The sequence below is a fragment of the Drosophila montana genome, unplaced genomic scaffold, assembly GCF_035044405.1.
Source record: "Drosophila montana isolate Dmon_TW-CO22-7 unplaced genomic scaffold, ASM3504440v1 contig_1965_1, whole genome shotgun sequence".
Classification (NCBI taxonomy): Eukaryota; Metazoa; Arthropoda; class Insecta; order Diptera; family Drosophilidae; genus Drosophila; species Drosophila montana.
Window position 1 is genome coordinate 11,803 of NW_026996882.1, and position 19,907 is coordinate 31,709.

General features: G+C 40.3%; 3 protein-coding genes across 3 annotated transcripts; all 3 read left to right on the plus strand.

Annotated features, from left to right (window-relative positions):
- Window positions 1-239: 239 nt before the first annotated feature.
- Window positions 240-1,968, plus strand: Or33c (Odorant receptor 33c). The gene is made up of 2 exons (XM_064679172.1): window positions 240-967; window positions 1,545-1,968. The coding sequence occupies exons 1-2, from the start codon at window positions 240-242 to the stop codon at window positions 1,966-1,968; spliced, it is 1,152 nt and encodes a 383-aa protein (XP_064535242.1).
- A 5,996-nt stretch (window positions 1,969-7,964) lies between these two features.
- Crys (Crystallin) lies at window positions 7,965-10,093 on the plus strand. The gene is made up of 2 exons (XM_064679181.1): window positions 7,965-7,973; window positions 8,747-10,093. The coding sequence occupies exons 1-2, from the start codon at window positions 7,965-7,967 to the stop codon at window positions 10,091-10,093; spliced, it is 1,356 nt and encodes a 451-aa protein (XP_064535251.1).
- A 3,469-nt stretch (window positions 10,094-13,562) lies between these two features.
- Window positions 13,563-14,896, plus strand: LOC135426169 (uncharacterized). The gene has a single exon (XM_064679173.1). The coding sequence runs from the start codon at window positions 13,633-13,635 to the stop codon at window positions 14,632-14,634; it is 1,002 nt and encodes a 333-aa protein (XP_064535243.1). The 5' UTR covers window positions 13,563-13,632; the 3' UTR covers window positions 14,635-14,896.
- The last annotated feature ends 5,011 nt before the right edge of the window (window positions 14,897-19,907 follow it).

The following is a 19,907-nucleotide window of genomic DNA, read 5'->3' on the forward strand; positions in this document are numbered from 1 at the left end:
AATATTATGGACAACAATCCGAATGCGTTCTATGCCTTCGATTATATGTCCTTTTGGGGTGTTGAAGAGGTGTCACATTGGGTGGTCAGTTGTGCATATTGGCTTGGCATAAACTAGCCCTTAATGACAGCCATTAGGGGTATTTATAAAATCTGCATTGAAAGCATTTAAATGTCGCTTAGTGGTAAGTGCATAAAAGCTGCCACGCAGGCAATGCATCCAGCTAAACGTGTCGCATAATGGTCATCGACAGTACTCGCGCCTATCGTCCATTATGGGTTTGCTTTCGAGTGCTGGCACCGACATTCTTCGGTGCCAGGTCTCGTGCGGTTTACGTCTATATTGTGTTGATGCATTTGCTAGTTACAATCATGTTTCCATTGCATCTGTTACTGGGCCTGCTGCTGCCGGCCACGCCAGCCGAGCTCTTCAAGAATCTAACAATGACCATCACCTGTGTAGGGTGCAGCTTGAAGCATATCATACAAATATGGCACCTGCCAAACATGATGGAGATTGAAGCACTGCTTGTGCAACTGGATGATTGTGTCCAGAACGGCGAGGAGCATCGCTACTACCAAAATACGCTGCAGAGTCAAGTGCACCGTATAACCCGCTGTATTTATATAAGCTTTGTCATTATCTACGTGCTCTACGTGCCTGGCGTAATTCTTGCACTATCGACTGAGCCCCGTGAGTTACTTTACGTGGCTTGGCTGCCGTTCAACTGGCGGCGCAATGGCCTCTCCTATGGCTTAGCGTTTGGCTATCAGTTTCTTAGCGTTCTGGCCGAATGCATGCAGGGCTTGACAAATGATATTTTTACGCCCCTGACATTGTGTTATGTGGGCGGTCATATACATCTCTTTGCCATACGTATCTCGCATCTGGGATTTCACCAGATGCCGGAAATTCCGACTAATCAGCAATTACGTTCCTGTTTTGAAGACTACAGGCTACTATTACGGTAAGATCTAGCAACTTATATATGTGTAGATTTACATTAAAAAAAATAAGAAACAGAAATAACAAGAAAATGGCTATCTTAAACACTCCTATGATTAAATACCCTTGTAGACTTTCAGACGTGTGGGAAACATAATGCAGCTCATCATTACTGAGTTTGGTGCCAAGTTTGGTCAAAATATCTTTAAAAACAATGATGGTTTTTTATACAGCACATTGATTTTCGGCCAATCAGCCAATGACTCAGTGGTTAATACTGATGAAATAATATATATACTTATGGGCCCGGAAATATATTGTTCTATATATTACAAATTTATGACCTCGTATCTTTTGGTTACGCTTAATTTGACAGTAGTTTTTTGTACCTTAACTGACATTATAAATGAATTATAGGATCAGGACGCTTATGGCTCACACTTTTTAATATTTTTAATAAAAATAGGTCCCATTTAGTAAATCAAAAATCTGGTATTGACTATGGAGTACAAGCATATAATCTTATTTAAAAATTTCTAAGTCTATTGCTATGACTCAAAATATTTTACATTCTACTGTTATTAAACTTTTTTTTTCAGAATATATCAGCTAACTAGAGAGACCATCAGCCCCGTACAGCTAATACAAGTGGTCTTCTGTGGTGCGAATCTATGCATTGTCATATTCTATGTGATTTTCTTTGTGCGGGACACAGTCTCGCTGATGTACAATGCGATGTTGTTTGCCGTCGTCTGCTTACAACTGTTTCCCAGCTGCTACTTTGCCAGCGTTGTCGCTGAGGAGGCGCAGCGATTGCCATATGCCATCTTTTCAAGCAACTGGTACGAACAATCGCATCAGCATCAACGCAACGTACTCATCTTTATCCAAATGACGTTAAGGCTGGCAAAGCAGCCTATGATGGCAGGTGGACTGATTGAACTTAATTTGAACACGTTCTTTTCGACGGTGAAAATGGCCTATTCGCTGTTCGCGGTCGTAGCGCGAGTAAAGATTAATTAAACTCTGCTGAAGCCATTTCATCTTTATACCCTGAACCCATTGAAAATGCGAAAAAGGGTATAATGGGTTTGTGCAAGTGTATGTAACAGGCAGATTCCTTCTGCCGACCCCATAAAGTATATATATTTTTGGTCAGTGTCAATAGCCGAGTCGATACTGCCATGTCCGTCTGTCCGTATGTATGAACGATTCGATCTCAGAACCAATAAGAGCTACAGGCTTAGAATTTGGAAAATAGGTCCTGCAAGTGTTCGCACAATAAGAGTTTACTTTCTAACTGATAACTGATAACTTATCAAATGATACAAATCGATTTCGAAATCCTATTTTTGTACAAATCGCTTATGTTTTAAGAGCTAAAGTCATCAAATTTTACATGAAGCTTTCGAATGATATATTTATCAAATATCTTTCATTTAATGGCTTCCGCCAAAATCGTTTTCAAAACACAGAAATTATTTAAGAAAAGCTCAAAGTGCTTGTGTGCTTGAACATGTGCACACATATATTCATATGTCTCGAATTCTATAAATTGGGATTATATTAGGTGCTGCTATATCAGTTCAGTTTTTTTTTTGGTTATTATTATTTTGTTAATGTGCGAAGAAGCTTCAGGGTATCCCCAAGTCGGACACTCTCGACTAGAGCACTTTTACTGGTTGTTTCTGTTATTGATTCCCGCAACTGCTTGGAATAAATATTTTCACAATCTTATATTCATATTTTCCACTCAATTCTCACACAAAAAGTGAAGCAATCAACGCCGCACTGTGCGCTGTAACAAATGAAATTCATTAATTGCCCCTTCCCAATACGCAAATAAACAGTTGCTTTGGTTTCATTTTGTTTTGTTTCATTTCTCTGTGCTTCGTTATAACAATTTACAACTGAACATTAAAGCGAAAGAAATGTTTACGTATAGACATTTGTGTACCCTGCACATTGGGTAAAAAATATTGTTTTGTACATAAAATATACATAAATGAATAGTCAGATACAGTAGCCGAGTCGATCTAATGCTAGGAAGATTGGACAATCTAACCCAATGTTTTTCAAGAATGAATTTACCATATTGTGGGGCTATGGTAAAAAGAAGCGCAGCAGCAGAGTAAAATGCGCAGTAAGCGGCGTAATTGATATTTGAATGCATAGAAAGCAGCTAAAATGTTTGTACCGGCAGCTGGGCGCTCAATTTAAAGTAATTTATAGTCGAACCGAATTAGAATTTCGTCATAAAGTGTGTAGAGCCGAGTGGATATAGTCATGTCTCTCAACTTAAAAGCTATCGTTATTAAACTATCAAATAGTTGCCAAAAGAACAATTTGCTTATCGACTTGTTTTGACCAAGCTCGATGTTTATTAATGTCCATTAGCTCCATGTCTTATCAACAACAATCAGTCAACACAATATCGATACCGTAATTCGGTTTTTCGAGTAAATCTCTTAGGTTTTAAAAATTTGGTTTTGTGCTAAATTTATGTAATAGGCAAAAGGCACATCCTTTGACGATCCAAACTTTGGTAGAAGATGGTTGAGGATATCTCCTAGTCAGGCACTCCCGACTAGAGCACTCTGTATAGGTGCTGTATAGGTGTATAGGTACCTGTGCCCTCGCCTCCTACAAAGAACTAGTTAAAACTAGACACACCAAACTAGAAGATACATGAACCCATTGAAATTGTGTTCTGTTGGATACCTTTATAGAACCGAGCTCAGGGGAGACGAAGTACATTCGTTGCATCTGTGTTGTATCATTGTGTATGTGCAAAAGGAAGTTCGAATGCTTGTGACGGCATCTAGCACCGCTGTCCTGGGTAATTCTTTTTCGGTCACTCCCAACAAAAGCACTTTAACTTTTTTTTGGTTTTACCAATAAATTGCATGCTGTTATACTACAAACTGCAGGAAGTTGAGCAATATAAAATTGTATTCTGGACGAACGCTTTTCTATGAAAACGCACCAATATTCAGGTGCTTTTCGGTTGCAAAGGTTGTCCGTTAAAAATTTCAAAAAATATCAGTTGCCTTGCCAGCGTACATATTATATGGATAATTCAGGGATACTGATAATATGTGGCACAACCCCTTGGATGGCGATCGAGTCGGCATCCGAATCATCGAGGATAACTATAATTTTAAATTTACATTTCAGAATCTTTAAAGTGCTCATATTTTAGTGGCATTTGTGAATCCCATTTAGATGGCAAATGGAAAAACGAAAGAGAAAACCAAACAGCAGAAATACACAAATTGAAATTGTGACGAGTTTTGAATCTAACCAAAGAACACAGCTCAGCAACTGGCTTCGGTAGCATTAAGCGCGAATATTGCGTATACGCCGCGTGGTGAGGTGGGAGTGCGCAATACACAATGCTGCCAAGCTCAGCATAGGCGCGACCGCGCTCGAGGTGATTTAACTTTTTTGCTTGCCATTCATTTATTTCCTTTTTAACAGCACAAAGCACACAGAAGGCAAAAATATTGTTGGCATACTGTTGCAAGTGCTTCCTGACGCATGCCCTGCCACTGTGTGTGTATATTTGTTTTAACTTTTCGCATTTTGTACGCGAGCCGAGGGTGTTTCATAGCAAAATAGAAAACTAAAACAAAAACAAAAACGTCAAAGCACACAGAAGAATGAAAAATAAATTGAAACAGTCAACCGGGCCAAACTCACCTATTCCAACTATCTCTATCTCTGTTTCGTGTCCGTCGAAAATCAACGCAGCCCAACTCAATCTGTGCATCAAGATTTCGTGACACCACTGAGCTACCAACAGTTTCCAGCTAGCCACAGATTAAATTGCTTTCAGTTTGGTCTAAAATTGTTTGCGAAATTGTAAAACGTTCATGACCCAAGGGGCCAACTGGACAAGCACACACAATTCTGGTCATAATCTTGGCATCTCGGCTGCATTTCTTTGTTTGCCATATTTTACTTCTGTAAACAGTTTATAAGTTTATTTATCCCCATCAAATTGGCAAATTTGTAGATCGGTGCAGAGTTGGGAATAGTTATTATCAGTGGACACATTAAGAGCAAAATAAGAAAAAAAAAGTTTGAAATTTGATGGATGTGTTGATGATTGGCATGACTACCGTGAAGCATTAGATATATGTAAAAAACAATCTTCAGGGAATTATTTGTTTTTATATGTTGGGCCCGAATTCCACTCAAAGTTTTTATCATATAAATGACTGAATGACTAACTGTGGTGAAATTAAATGAACTTTGAAAGTTAAAAGTTTAATTATAATAAATTATTAATGAAGCAATTTTTACTGCACGCAATTAAAGCAGAAATATTTATATTGTTCATTTGTCCGCCGCTTATCAAAACGATAAAAACAAATTATAATGTTGCACACATTAACAGGTAATTGTAATTGATTATTTAATGAACATTAATCCTGGAACACTAATTGGACAATTGTACCAAATTGCTACAAATTAGCTAATTGTATTATGCGTGCTGTGCATAGCTTTAAGATTCGTAGTTTGATAGCTTTGAAATTGAATGCAGGTTGTTTCTATCATTCATAACTTAATTACGTTGCGGTGGGAACTCAATTTTGCACAGCGCGAAAAACGAGACGAAAACGCGCATCAAGCAACACATGCAGACCGTGTACAGATGGTGGAGCATAGTGTCCAGGAATGGCAACACATGCGGCTGGTTCTCGCCTGCCCTTGGTTGTACATACACCACGTTTGGTCATGGCGCTAGTGCCTAAAACTATGCACTAGATAGAATAACAAGCACACAGCCCCTCAATGGGACACAATGCCTCTTCTTGTATTTCAGTCATGCATGAAATTTTTTACTTTCCAGCCAGTTAGCCACTTGCTTGTTGTCCTCCTTTGTTTTCATTTGTTGTTTTTTCGGCCTGTAGCCAATCGAAATGAGAAAAAAGGGTAGATTGGTTTTGTGCAAGCGTATGTAACAGACAAATGGAGGCTTCTCCGACCTCACCAACTAGTATGTATATGAATTCTTGGATCTGCTAGATTTTGTTCGTCGGTAAGTATCTACGTATCTATAAGCATTTTAATCTCGAAACTATGAGAGGTATATTGCAAAATAGTAGTATGCACACATTTAAATTCCGTACCGAAGGTATTTATGATTGGGGCAGTCACTATAGGCGTGCGTAAAAGGCAGTTTAAATGTTTGTGACAGCATCTCGGCGCTTTGTGCAGGGTGTCCTCTAGTCTGACACTCTTGACCTTAGCACTCTTGTTTTTCTTTATTTTTTTTCGTGGAGTTTCCTTTTTGTTTTTTTCTACGTTGCCGTTTTATTTTCTACGCATTGCTAGTACAAATGTTGACATTGTTGCTGCTGTGTCTGTGTAGCTGATGTTACAGCTGACAAAGCTTTCAGGCACACAATGTCGCATCTAAATCATGTTGACTGCGCACTGCCCATGCGAAGACTGTGGACTATAGGGAGCACAGTACAGAAGAGAGTATGTCCTCTATAATCCAGAAAGAGACTCTCGATGAGGCGCAGATAATGAAGATTTCTTGTTCATAATACTTCACAGAGAGTTTTATCTTCTACCCAAGTAAATATACTTATTTTGGTCAGCATCAACAGCCTGTTAGTCAGCTTTAAAGATGTCGTCACGCTACTTTCCATCTCTTCTTTGTCTAGCAACCCGAGTTTTTTCCTAGCATGCGTCACCTGTTTACGATGATAATATAACTTGTTTGTTTATCAAGATAATTTTATCAAACCAAATAGCGAATGAAATAGACGCTGACACGGAATTGTCTGAATAATTTACCACTCCCCCTCTTTTACGATGTAAGTCATCTCATTACATTAAATTTGTAATGTTTATTAAAATTGCATTTATATTTCCATTTGGACAAGCCTCTCATTGGTGTCGGGCAGTAGACGAAGTGGCACTGTTGCAACCAAATTGATTAGAGCCTTGGCGCGTCCTTGGCGCGACCTCGTTGTTAGTTCCTGCCTTAACCTTTTAGAACTCTTGGTATATAATGTCCATGGCTGCCAGCAGAACTACTTGCAGAGTTTTTAAGATCTCTGCACCTAAAGCCTTCAGTTTGGTAAGGCAATCGTTGGTTGCCTTGCCTTGAATAAAAAAGCTGATCAAGCGGCGGAAGAGGCTAAAACTAACAACATTCTATTGAAATGAGAAAAAACTTTAACCGAATTACTCGCCACTTATAAGAAAGACACAAATTATCATGTGCGCTTGTGCGAAGTTGCGATCAATTCTTACTTACTGGCAAGTTCCCTTTTTGTTATCGATTTTATATATTTTAACATTCAGTTCCCCTCCAGCAACAGCTCTTTTAAGTTCCAAGTCCCTTAACAAACTGTTTAGTTCATTATATTGATGGTTTTCTGCTTCGTTGCAGTTGCATTAAAGAGCAATGCACAAAATTGTTAGCAGCTCTTGGCTTTGGGCCTATCAAATTACATTTTGTGTGTCATCCGAAGAGTCATGTGTCTTTTGTCCCACTGCGTCTCTGACGCTGTGTCAGTGTTGGTCCATTTACAAACTTTTGAATTCGTTTGGGCAACAAGCTAGCAGTTGCTTTCCCTCTGCATCCCTCCTAGGCAATTTCCAATATCTGTACGCATTTTGTTTCCATTTTGATAAGCTGCTTGTCCCGATTCTGTGGGCGAATGGGTGACAATTTCGTCCACTGCCTCCCAGCTGGCCCAAAAAGTGAATGCTGTGTTGCAGCTTTGTAATTCAGGCAGGCGTATCGCCGACATGGAAGGTCATTTGTAACTTTAACTAAACAAATTTGAAAGCCTCTACGCATATCAAATGTGGGCTGGTTCTTGCGAGAGCCCTTTGGGCCAACTTCTTCTGCAGCTACGTAGTATGTATAAAATGGCCAACTGCTGTCAGGTAAGGCATCAGTAGCACAACGTGCCACAGCAAGAAACGTGTAGCAGCTTTACAAATTACAACCAAGCAGATAACTAGTCGAATACTTCACGTCACCAATCATGAAACGGGTAAGTTCGAAGCGTGTCTGACCATAAATTTTAGGGCAGCCGATTGCCTGCGGTGCCACGTGAAGCGCATCTAAGCAAAGACAGGCAACAAATCAGGATAATCAAAAATAAAAAACGATAAGACTCGAAAGAATTCTTAAACAATTTGTATGGAAAGGCATAAAAAGTTTGTGGCTGTAACAACGAAGTATAGATTCGCTTACCAACGTGAGGGTCCGAAAATGTAAAGTCTGAATACAATTAGATACATCATTTACATTATATTCTGATCATTGGAAGAATCATTTTGAATCTTAATGAAACTTTTCATACACACAGTTGCATATTGTACACAATAGGCATTGATATGCTTTTTTCTTTAATGAAATCACCAGCGCAAATAAATATTACGAAAACATTTAAATACCGACAGTTTTTAGATAACAGATTTGCATTTTCACAAGTTTACAGTCCTCAACCATATACTCAAGAATATTCTATTCGTTTGTAAACATAAATATCAAAACGCTTAAAGTCCGTGAAAGTTAATATATCCTTTTTCACATCCCATAAAAAAAACATGAAAAGTTTCAAGCAACCCTCTGTCAATTAATTTTGATGAGAGTAGGTTCCTTGAGAGTTAGGTTTCCTGCAGGGCAGTTTAAAAAAAGAAGAGCAAGTATCTAACGGCAACATCCATTGGCTATTTTAATTTATTTGCTTGCCAAGTTTCAGACTTTGACCGAAAGCAACAAACACCCAACTAATTTATATAGCTGTGCCTTGCCTTACAGACCTGCCTGTTGATCTGTGTGTGCCTTCTGACCTGGAATGTGGCCAGTGCGTCCTATCTGCGAGCCATCGAACTCAGCCAATTGAGCAAGTCAAGCAGTCTCCAACAACAACAGCAGCAGCTGCGTGACTTGAACAATGATGACTCCAATTTGGATGAAGCCACGACCATTTTGCCTAGCTCCAGTGAGGATTACGACAGCCGTCCACAATACACATTTGCATACGATGTGCGCGATACGCTGACTGGGGACGAGAAGCGACAGGAGGAGAAGCGCGATGGCGATTTGGTTAAGGGTCAATACTCGCTTGTCGAGCCGGACGGCACGCGACGCATTGTGGACTACACGGCGGATGATGCAAGCGGCTTCAATGCAATCGTATCAAAGCAGCGTCTGGATGAACGGCTCAGCACATCTCAAGCATCCTCCTCCTCTACTTCATCAAAGTCCTCTCGTTACAATAGCATTGAGGAGCTGCAGTCACGCCTCACAGCCCACGCCATTGCCGAAGCCCAGGCCATAGCCGATGCCCAACAGCAGTCGCAGTTGCAACTGGAAGCACAGGCGCGCCGTGAATCCGAAAACCAAGCGCGTCTGCAATCCCAACAGCTGATGGAACAATTCCAGCAGCAAGTGCAGCAAACGGCCCAGCTACGTCAGCAGCAGGAGCAACAGCGTCAGCAGCAGGAGCAACAGCTGCGCGAATTGCAGCGCCAGCAAGAGCAGCGCGATCGTGAGCAGCGCGAACGAGATCAGGAGCGTCGTCAGCTGCGCGAGCGGGAACAAGAACGGCGTCTTAGCCAGAGCCAAAGCCAAAATCAGCGTCTCCTCGAGCGTCTCAGCAATCAGCAGCAATCGTTGCTGTTGCCCAACTCCAATCAGCTGCTTGGTCAACGTGTTCAGGCCAACGTTGTATCCCATCCGCAGACTCTGATATCTCGCCTGCCCTCAGTAACAACAACTAACCTTCTGCTGACTGGGGAACGTGATCTGGATGGCTGGCGCCAGTTGCCCACCGCCCGTCTCAACATCGAGCGCACCGCCCAGCCCGTGATCTTGGCACATCCGTCCAGTGCTTCGTTGCAGGCACAGCTCATTGGCTCACCGCTGTTACTGAATTCGGCTAACCTGAATGGATTGATCACGACACGCCTCAATGGCAACGCGGCACGCGCCGGCGCCTCCATCAGCTGGACCCAGGGAGGACGTTTGCTGGACAACGAGCTGTATCAACTCGACCGTCTCGAGGAAAATGACAGCCGTCGTGAAGAGGAACAGCGTCTGGGGAGCGAGGAGCTACGCTCAATCAGCTCGGAGCGCAACGGCAACCGACGCGCTCAATGGTAAACGCATGACCAGTCCAGAATCCAATCTTCAACTGAACTCAATTCTTGACCGACCTCAATCATCTGCAATGGAACACTGATTATGTCTAGAACTTAAGCACACACTTTTTACTCTAAGCGAACTTTTGTGTTATGTTAGTCTTATGTGGGATACGGGTACTTTCTCTATTTGCTTTGCTTTTTTTTGCCTAAAAACAAAACTTCGCCATGAACTAACCCAATCAAGCTCAAGCTCAAGCATGTCTCTCCCTAACTCTAGCCCTAAGCTTAATTGTTTTTGTGTAACTTTTGTAGTTAGACCAAGTGCGTTATTAAACTTACAAAAAAAAAATGTAAAGCTAATAAAGAAAACCAACGCATCGCGTATGGATTGTGAAAAATAAAGAGTTTCGACTTTATTAAATTCAAAGTGCAGCAACAGGTTTGCTGGCCAAGTGACCCTAGTCTCCTTTAATGGACCTTAACACTTGGCTATGGATACCGCACATGGCCCTCCCTCCTTCCAATGACGCACACGTGTGTACGCAACTGAGCCATAAACCTTGGACCAACTTTCTGTGAGGCAGCAAGTGGCAACAAATTTTTTAATAATAACATAGCATGCGGCCAAGTGGTAGCAAAGTTGATCCATCCCACCCATGAAGTTTACGCTGGACACTTAAAAACAAACTTCCACCTGCTCGGCTGTGGGGCGTAGAAATAAAGCTGTTAACAGTATAGCCATAAAAAAGCTGTAAATGTAACAAGAGGGAAGATTCAGGACAGGCCATACCATATATAGAATACTTCTAGGGTAATACGTTTTAATTTAAGGTATGGATTTAAAAATAAGCAATTAATACTTCAAAGCTGCCAACTTGAAATAGGAGGTAAGCTTGGCATCATTAAGTATGAATTGCCTTGTCCCTGTTAAATGTAGGCATTTGAAATGAATCAATGAATTATTCGAAGGTTCAATATTGATAATTCACAGGCTGAAGAAGTTTATAAAAATAAAAATAATACTTTTGCTCTATTACCCCTATAACCTCTATCGAAAGTCTTGCCCATCGATATTTTCGGAAGATTCTGCCCCTCATTTAAATTGAATTAATATGAAGCTTTTCAGGCAACAGGAAATAATTGCAATTGGTTTTAAAGGTCATATTAATAATATATACAACCGATTCTTCCTACAGCGTTATATGATATATTTGTCCGAACATAACTTTGAACCAATCCTATGGCAGGTATATATCGCGATAGTCACTTTTCTCTCGACAGTGACTCTGGAAAAACAATAAAAAAGGCTCTGTCATATTTCAAACTAACTTAACTTATACGAAACTTGTCGAGCAGCCCCATTTTTGCTGTAGATAAACAGTTTGGGGTTACAATAGAGCGCAAAGCTTGTGAACCGCATAAAAGCTGCAGTGCAATATTTAATACAAATTCTGCTCAACTATTTTAAAAGTAGCTTTAAGGCAGCCGCTCTTTGGCTTTGAGCAAAAGCAGGAGTGGCTCAGAGCTGACATGCAGGCTGCCAGCTGTCGACCCAAAGGCGTAGGTCCCCTTGAAAAAAAATCACTTAAAAATTCATCAGAACTGCAGCTGCTTGTCGGGCAGTTTCCTTGGGCGCTGCCAGTTGACAATTGGCTGACGGCTCATAGAAAACTCAACAAAACAGTTTCGCCCGTTAGCTGCAAGTGTCACTGTCAAATCCACGAGAAACGTACATACACTCATATCGGATTGTAAGACCAAAGCCAACTGTTAAGACTTCTCTTGACTGTGTCGCTTTCCGTACTTTCGGCGTGCGAATGTTGACCTTCTCGTATTGTTTGAGCCAGCTGCTTAGCTGCAAGTGGCCCCAAACTGCGTCCAGGTGCCGGAAGCTCACCATAAAAAGACGGATAAGGCAATGGCAGCTTGCAAACAGCTGCGTTAAACTGGAAGTGGCGTATACAAAAGTGAGAATAAAGGATATTGATAGATATAGGAAAATATATCTCGACCCTATATATAAGACATATAGAGAAAACTGACTATGTTTCATGCTGAACGGAAAGGTATCTCTAAGAATGGATGACTAAGGATAAACAACCTTCTTTGCTATTAAACTATATTTACGTATTATAGGGTGTTTTTTTGTAACATTTTATTATGATATGTGTAACGCATGGAAGGAGCCATTTCCGATCCCATAAAGTATGTAAATCCTAGTAAGCATCAACAACCAGCGAACTAGTCTCTCCACAAGTTTAGTACTCTGTGTACAAATTATATAAAGAGTATATTGGTTTTGTACAATGTCCGTCCGTATGACCTACAATTTTTATTTATTTTTCAACTTGGAGTCTTGTAATTGGGAGTATATACTTGTGTATATCGCGGCAGTAGGGCGTTAATAAATCTAGAATATAGGAAAATTAGGCGGACGATTATTTAGCAATCGGTTGCACCCGACTTTCGCCTGCGGCGCCTGGGGCGCCTGAGAATAGAAGTTGGTGTATATACTGGTTTATTTTTGCGGTGGTATTAAGAAAGCTTGTAGTTACTGTGGAAACTATAGCCTTTGTGAACCTTAGGTTAAGTGCTGTCTAGTTAAAAGCTTTCCTTTTCAATGTTAAAAGTCGAAATGAGTTCTATAGCCTGGTGCCAGCCGACACACCGGTCAACGTCTGAGGGCAGGCCAATCTTCAAATCACAGCCTTCCTGCCCCGAATAATTGGAATACAGGTTTCACACCTTAGACAGCGCCATCTATTGCACGGAACTAGAAAAGCGCACCGATAGTTTTATTGCGTACTTCGCTTACTGGTTGTAATAAGCCATCTATTGTTAGTGGCCTAACATTATGTAAAATTAATGTTAATTGATATCGAGGGAGTTTAGCGGATTGGTTTCCCTGGCCTCTCTCACTCTCATTTATACTATTTGGTATATAGATTATCCAGCTAGCGACAGCTCAAGCTTCGCACTTATGTAATTTTGGTATCATAAAGAATTACAAAGAACATTCACAAACTCTTTTGGAGTACTGCAGATATCCACAGTGGCATTCATAAGAGCGCCTCTTACCGATAACAGATTCTGTTTTCGACCCGCTTCCAGTACACACACCATTCGGCGCTTTAGCCAGAATTGTAAACCTGTTAACAGATGAACAGAAAAGTGAGAGCATTATTTACAGGTTATTCAGCGAGGACACGCACCTTCGTCAAACCTAGTAAGTGCACAAATAAAGCGTGGCACTCACACTCGTCCCAGCTATCGATGCCACGCATGCTCATTCACAAGCACCAGCACACATTTGGATGTCATAGCTTGGTCCTTTAGATCTCGTGAGGATTGACTATAAATATATATTGTTACTTATGGATGAGTGTATCTACATATGTGTAACGAACCCTATCGGGTCTCTCGTGTCTTGAATTTTTGTTACGAAGCGTCACCTTTAGATTGCCTACATAAATCAAAGGTGACTTTGCCTTATCTTTCCATAGTTTTCTGAACTAATATAGCTTGGGGAAAATACTACATATTTTCTTATATGATAAGATGTTACGGTTTATTCGATCACCGCTTTTGCTACGCTTTCGGAGCGACGTGTCCTCGAAGGGAAAATCCAAGAAAAGCTCAAAATTAAGCAACAAGCCCTCAAATACGCCGCGTCCGCCCAAGGACCCGCCCGATGAGGGCTATGCGCCGGATAGTGTGAATCATGAAGACATTGAAGTGTCCGATTTTGTACACCCAGAAGCCTATCGGCAGTTCCGCAGTCCGGAAGAACGCCTTGGTCCTGGAGCTGGCAAAAACAAGGAATACAAGAATGCCCATTACTTTGGCTATCATCGCTTCAGCTTTGTGGTGCTGCAGAGTCAGTCGCTGGATGTGCGAGATGAGCGTCGCGTCGGTGGCGGCGTTCAGGTAATAACGGAGCCCGATGATGAAGAAGACAGCTCTGACGACAGCTTAGAATCAATCAAAAGCCAGGAGGCTGAGTGCGAAGAACAGCTCGCTGCTCAGGCAAAGGATATTGAGAATGTCAAGCTAAAAGCCTGGTGTGATTCCATAGAGAAGAAGCAGAAGGAGTTGGCCGAGTTACAGATGGCCAACAAGTTGTGCGAGGAAAAGGATCTTAACCTAACAAAACTAAATCAAGATAAGACATCGAATGAAAAACAGAAAGTAGAAGATAAAATTAAAACTACAATTGACAAGAAAATATCCGAAATCTTAACCGATTGTGAAGATAAACTAGGGATAGATAAAGGTGATCCAACTGTCGACTGTAAGGAAATGATCAAAGCAGCAGCGGATAGAGCTGTGCTGCCAACGAATGGGCAATCTGAGGCGGCAGAGCAAGAGTCCGGCGAGGAGACAAACAAAACGGAAGATGCCGAATCGGCAGAAAAGTTGGACAAACACAAAGAAAATTTGAGGAAATGTGAGCTGTTTAACAAAAAGGAAAATGTGACGGAAAAAAGTGAAAACCCAGAGGAAAAGCCAACTGACAACAATTCAGCGAAGTGTGAGACGGATAAAGATGAGACAAAGTAAAAACAACGAAAACCTTAGCCAAATACCTAGCGAAGACATAAACAGACAGCACTTACACACCGCAGAGTTCCAGCGACTGAGTGTGAGTCTCTGATGTGCATTCTTAGCGGCGCCAAAAACCGACCCAACAGTAACTCTCAAACTGTCGCTCAAATAAATATCGTATTTCTGTATGGCCTCTGGTTTTTTTGTTCTGCTTTTAAGTTTCCTGCAAATCGAAATTTGAATTGTTAATAAATTCATAGTAGAGTTTCGCATTCAATCAATTGATACGCTTTACAACGGCATAACGGAAACAATCTGCGGGGTTGCTGCACAATTTCAGGGACAAGCCAAACGAAAAAAAAAAAACAATATCAATGCCTCCACATACGTTGTGTCTGTAGTGAGAGTTGATATGATACGTTTATTTGGGTACATATATGTATGTATGTATGTACGTCTGGGTCTAGGTATGAGCTTTCAGAGCTAGTCATTTCATTTCGCATGCATTGAGTTTTTGAACGCTGAATTGATCTCTGTGAACCGATAGCGAGAGTCTTCACGTGTTTTTGGCTTGCTAATTAGTTGGAAATCCCCCAAAGCAAAGAGAGGTAAAGAGGGAGCTTGCAAGTGAAAATAAACAAGTAAAAGTGCTCTGTCGGGAGTGCTCGACTAAGATATACCCCGTACACAGGACCAAGCTTTCAAAACAAACATCGCATTTCCCATTAAATACATGTTAATACGCAAAAACAAATACATACGCCCCAAGCTGTGCACTTTACACAGCGGCTGAGCTATTGCCTTGTCTGATATTGCCAAGTTGTTGATATGACAACTTTAATATGGGACATATTCTCTTGTGGTGATAACTGACACGAAATCTCATATATTTTTATATGTCATATATAATTTAATTTAAATTTGTATTTGTAACGGACTGTGGTAATATTGACATCCATTCGAAAATAAATCTTACATTTTAGCGGGTTTCTGTAAGGTTCACCAACTATTCAGTAAGAAGATTTGACTATATGTTAATATGGCGATAGAATATGACAAAGCATATGATGCATTACCATAACACCAGGATTTTACTAGAAGTCGGCTGATGAAAAGTTGAAAAATTATCGGGGTACTGGACCTTAGAAACAATTATTCTAGTAATCAGTCAGTTTATTGAGAATCTTTGGGAGTTTCATGAAATTTTAGTTTTTATTATTTATCGTTCGCAATGCAGATAAAATTGATCAGAAACACTGACATTAGGCATTGAGTAAAAGACCTTTCTACTTATTACTCAATGGATTTTAGATATGCCGTAAGAATCAGAATTTGTTAATGTTTATTTCTATTAGCTGAAGCAGCTCCCAAACCATATGTTTGCAAAAACGGATTCGCATCAAGAATTTGTTTTTAAACATTTGCCAATTTTTGTTTCATACCAACATGTGCACTATGTTCATTTGTACATTGGCAATGATGTATACAAAAAATGGTGGCAACATTAATGTATTACAGATACTACTTTTAGTTGGCCTCCTAAGGAAAAGTGTGATAACCGATTTGTATTTTGTAGAGTATTTTATAAGTTTCGCAAAGCACTCAAGTGAAATTCATTAAATGTGATGCGTGTCTGTTGTGAAATCACGTGTAGGCGCGCACTTCTTTTTTTTTTGCAATTGTAAATTCGGCAACAAACAACAACAGCAGCTAACGACAATGGGGAAAACGTGCGAAATGCGAACAGATCCAAAACGACTAAGATAAAAAGGTCAGTAGAACAGTAGCAAAAACATAAGCCTGGAAAACAAGGTGAAAATCCCTACACTCAAAGAGAAAACATCGACGCTTCATCGAAGGAGAATATTCTCCCAACTAGTCTTCACTACTGAAAATAGATAAATATGTGGTAAACGAAAAAAATCGATAAGATCGGAAAGTTTGGAATTTAAACGAAATTGGTAAATGTTTTTTTTTTAAATATAAAAAATTCACCGAACCCAAACCTAGGCTCAAGGATATAGAAACCCGGCTCTTGAACCGAATCTTATGCCGAGATATTGGTTCAAACCGTCAGCCGAACCGCCAACAAATTCTTTTGGGCTTACAACCTTTATATTAAAGTAATCTTCTGACAGCCGCTGGCTAAATATGCAAATAATAGCTTTATTCCTTAATCTCTTGATTCTGATTTCGAAAAGTAACCTTTTGGCATGCTTCATACGCAAAGAGCTAACTAAAGTTAGGCTAACTAAACCGAACTCAAGCACCCTGATCGCCCATACGACACGGCTCGTTTTAAAGGCATTTAAGCTGAAAATTGCTGGTAAAATATTTACATAGTCCAAAGCCATAGTCGCACTCGCAGTCGCAGTCGTCGTTGCAGTCACGGCCGTTGCCAATACAAATCTTGGCCAGGTGCATTGATGCGTCTGAAATTTTAACTCTCAATGTTTACCCGCAGTGCATATCTGTTGCCGTCTCTCTTTTTTAGCTGGTGGCTCTGTCTTTCGCTTGCCGGCATGTAAATGCCTCTAATTTTGGACCTAACGACAACTTTGTCGTTTGTCATGGCACATGGATGTCTTTGGCATTGTAGTTCTTACTGTTGCTATGGTTGTGGCCTCATCATCATCATTTGCAAAAGCCGGACTGCTGGCGGCAGGTTTACCGGCAGCAGCAACTGCAACTGCAACTGCAACGGCATCGGCATCCGCATCAGCAACAGTTTAGCTCCGCTTTATTTGTGCAGCTTTTAGTTGCGCTTAAGTATTTCTTTTTGTTTTTATTTGCCGCTTCGTAATTGAGGCTCATAGATCAAAACCTAAGCGTGCTATTCTTTGTCCCTGCTTCTCTTTCTCACCCCCTCTCTCTCTCTCTCTCTATTTCTCCCTCTCTCTCTTCGTCGGGTCTTGCTACAATTTACATAATTAGGCTTAGACGTCAATCAGAATGCGACCCGCTTGAGACTGTGTGAACTGCCGCAGTTCTCATGGCGAATGGCGCCGCATTCCAGCCAGGAAAAACTATCAACGCACAACTGCGTCTCCGCCAGAAGTGCCACCCACACGAGACCCCAACGGTCAAGCCGTGTTGTGCGCAAATCTGGAGCGTGATTTCAAATGGCCAACAGCTCGCCAATTGCCACAATTCCCACAGATTTAAATTCAGTTTTTTGGTCTGTAGGGGCTCGGCCCATGGGCCATTCAAATTAGGCAACTCACTTTCGCGATTAAAGGTAATTTTCTAAATGGTCGAGCATATTGTGACACTAACAACAAGAAGACAGCATTCGGCTGGCAATTTGGCTTGTCGTCATTTAATAGCCTTAAACGGAGCAGCAACAAGTTGGCCAGCATATTTCCATCTCTGCTAGCTTAGACACTCCAGCCAGTTCGCCAGTTCGAATCGCCAGTTGGCCGGAAAATTGGACAATTGTTAAATTGAAGCGCGTGTGCTTTACATTATGTAAAATTTGTTTGCACTCTATTAAGGTTCGGGTTTCGTGTATATTCGCGTGAAACAAAATGTTTGCGATCAGCTATATTTCCCAGTTTTTAGTATACACTTTAGAGTCATCAAATTTGACTCTTCCTTATGATCGATAGAATCCTCATTTTGACTGACTTAATTATTTAAAAACTATTTAACAGTCCAACCTACTGCAACGTTCTAACTTGCATCATAATAAAGCTGATCGGGCGAAAATTGAACTTCTCTCCACACACTTTTGCATTTTTTCTTATTAATTGAATTTATAAATAAATTAGAAGTAAGTGCAGTAGAGATGATCGCATCTCAAAAATATTACAATGTGGAAGACCATAGTTGCCAATGCATTTTAAAAGTTATACTATATTAATTTCATAATGTTACTTTTATCAACTTGTCGACCTGTTTGGATTATAAACTTTTCAAATAAGGCGGTATATATGTATCAAAAATATTAAGGAAAATATGTTTCTTCCAGTCAGACTTCGTTTATTGTGAGAGTTAGAAAAAGTGAGAATTAGTTAAATAGTAATCAAATATAAGTTAATAAATTTATATCTCATGGAATATATGTTTAATAAAAAAATTTTTGTAATGTAACTTTTCAAATTAGATTTCAATTTGTATGTGAAAGTTTAAAATTATGATTTTTTTATATGCATTATAAAAAATATATTTTATTATTTATTTCAATGGGAATATTTTGTTTTAGTTATCAACTTTTGTTTTAAGTTTAGGAGTTCCTTTAAACTAAAAAATCCATTATATGTATAATATTTTTATGTCTTTACTTACAAAATTATACTTAAAAATGCATTAGAGAAAATCAATTTTAATTTTAGTAACTTACATACAATTCTTTTACGCAAATAAGTTAAACATTTTTTAAACTCTTCTTCTTAGGCGCACAATTGATATGTTAGTTGATTCATTGTCAAAGTTGTCTCGTTATTAGTAAAATGTGCTCGCAAACAGGAAACGCCGCTACCTGCACTTCCGAGATCAGCGAAGTGGAACGTGGAGCTCTCTGGAGCTGGTGCTGTTGTTGGCGGACAAGTGCAGAGTTGTCGTAATCAAAGAACTCGTGCAGGAATTTTCTTGCATTCGTGAGGCGTCTGTAAAATTTGCAACAAAATTTATGCATGAAATCATTGAAGCGTTCAGTGGACAAGTCGGAAGAGACTTAAGCCCTAGAAGGTCGCTAGAAACACCCTCGTGTCAGGTAGTGTTGTGGTTACAATGGAGCAACCCTGTACAACTGGGCACCCGGATTCCTGGTACTCCCATGGAAGTCTCTCACACATGCGGGCATTTTAGTTATGTGTTGTAATTTGTTGGTCGCTTGCCAACTTGTTGACGAACTGCGCCTCTTTCAGTTGGCATACTTAAAAAAAGTTAATTATCGTTTTTTCTTCGCTCTCCGCTGGCTTTTCTGTTTTTCTGTTGTTTTCTTTTTTTTTTCATACCCAACTGCTCCATTGGGCTATTATCCATGGTTCGGGCCTAGCTGTGGTACTTTGTGTTCTTTCCTCACTCCAAACGCTTGCCGCTGTTTTTTTTTTTTCAGTTGTTGTTGCTGTTGCTACCACCGTTCCATCCGCTCGCTTTAGTTGAAGTTCATTGAACTATTAATTGTAGCAATGCCTCTGTTCAACTGCGGCCAGTGTGAAAGGTGATTTTTCAAGGCTGCCACGTCCGGCGCTCTAAAGTTCCCAAGCCCGCAACAAACGCTGTGGAGTTCTTTAAGGCTTAAGGTTTTTCAAGTTTTTTTTTTTTTTTGTAATTTACAGTCGGTA

Bases quoted from the DNA above. Each gene is read 5' to 3' on its own strand.
- Or33c (XM_064679172.1), top strand. From the start codon at position 240: ATGGTCATCGACAGTACTCGCGCCTATCGTCCATTATGGGTTTGCTTT. The intron at 968-1,544 runs GTAAGATCTAGC...TTTTTTTTTCAG, and splicing joins GACTACAGGCTACTATTACG to AATATATCAGCTAACTAGAG.
- LOC135426169 (XM_064679173.1), top strand. From the start codon at position 13,633: ATGTTACGGTTTATTCGATCACCGCTTTTGCTACGCTTTCGGAGCGAC.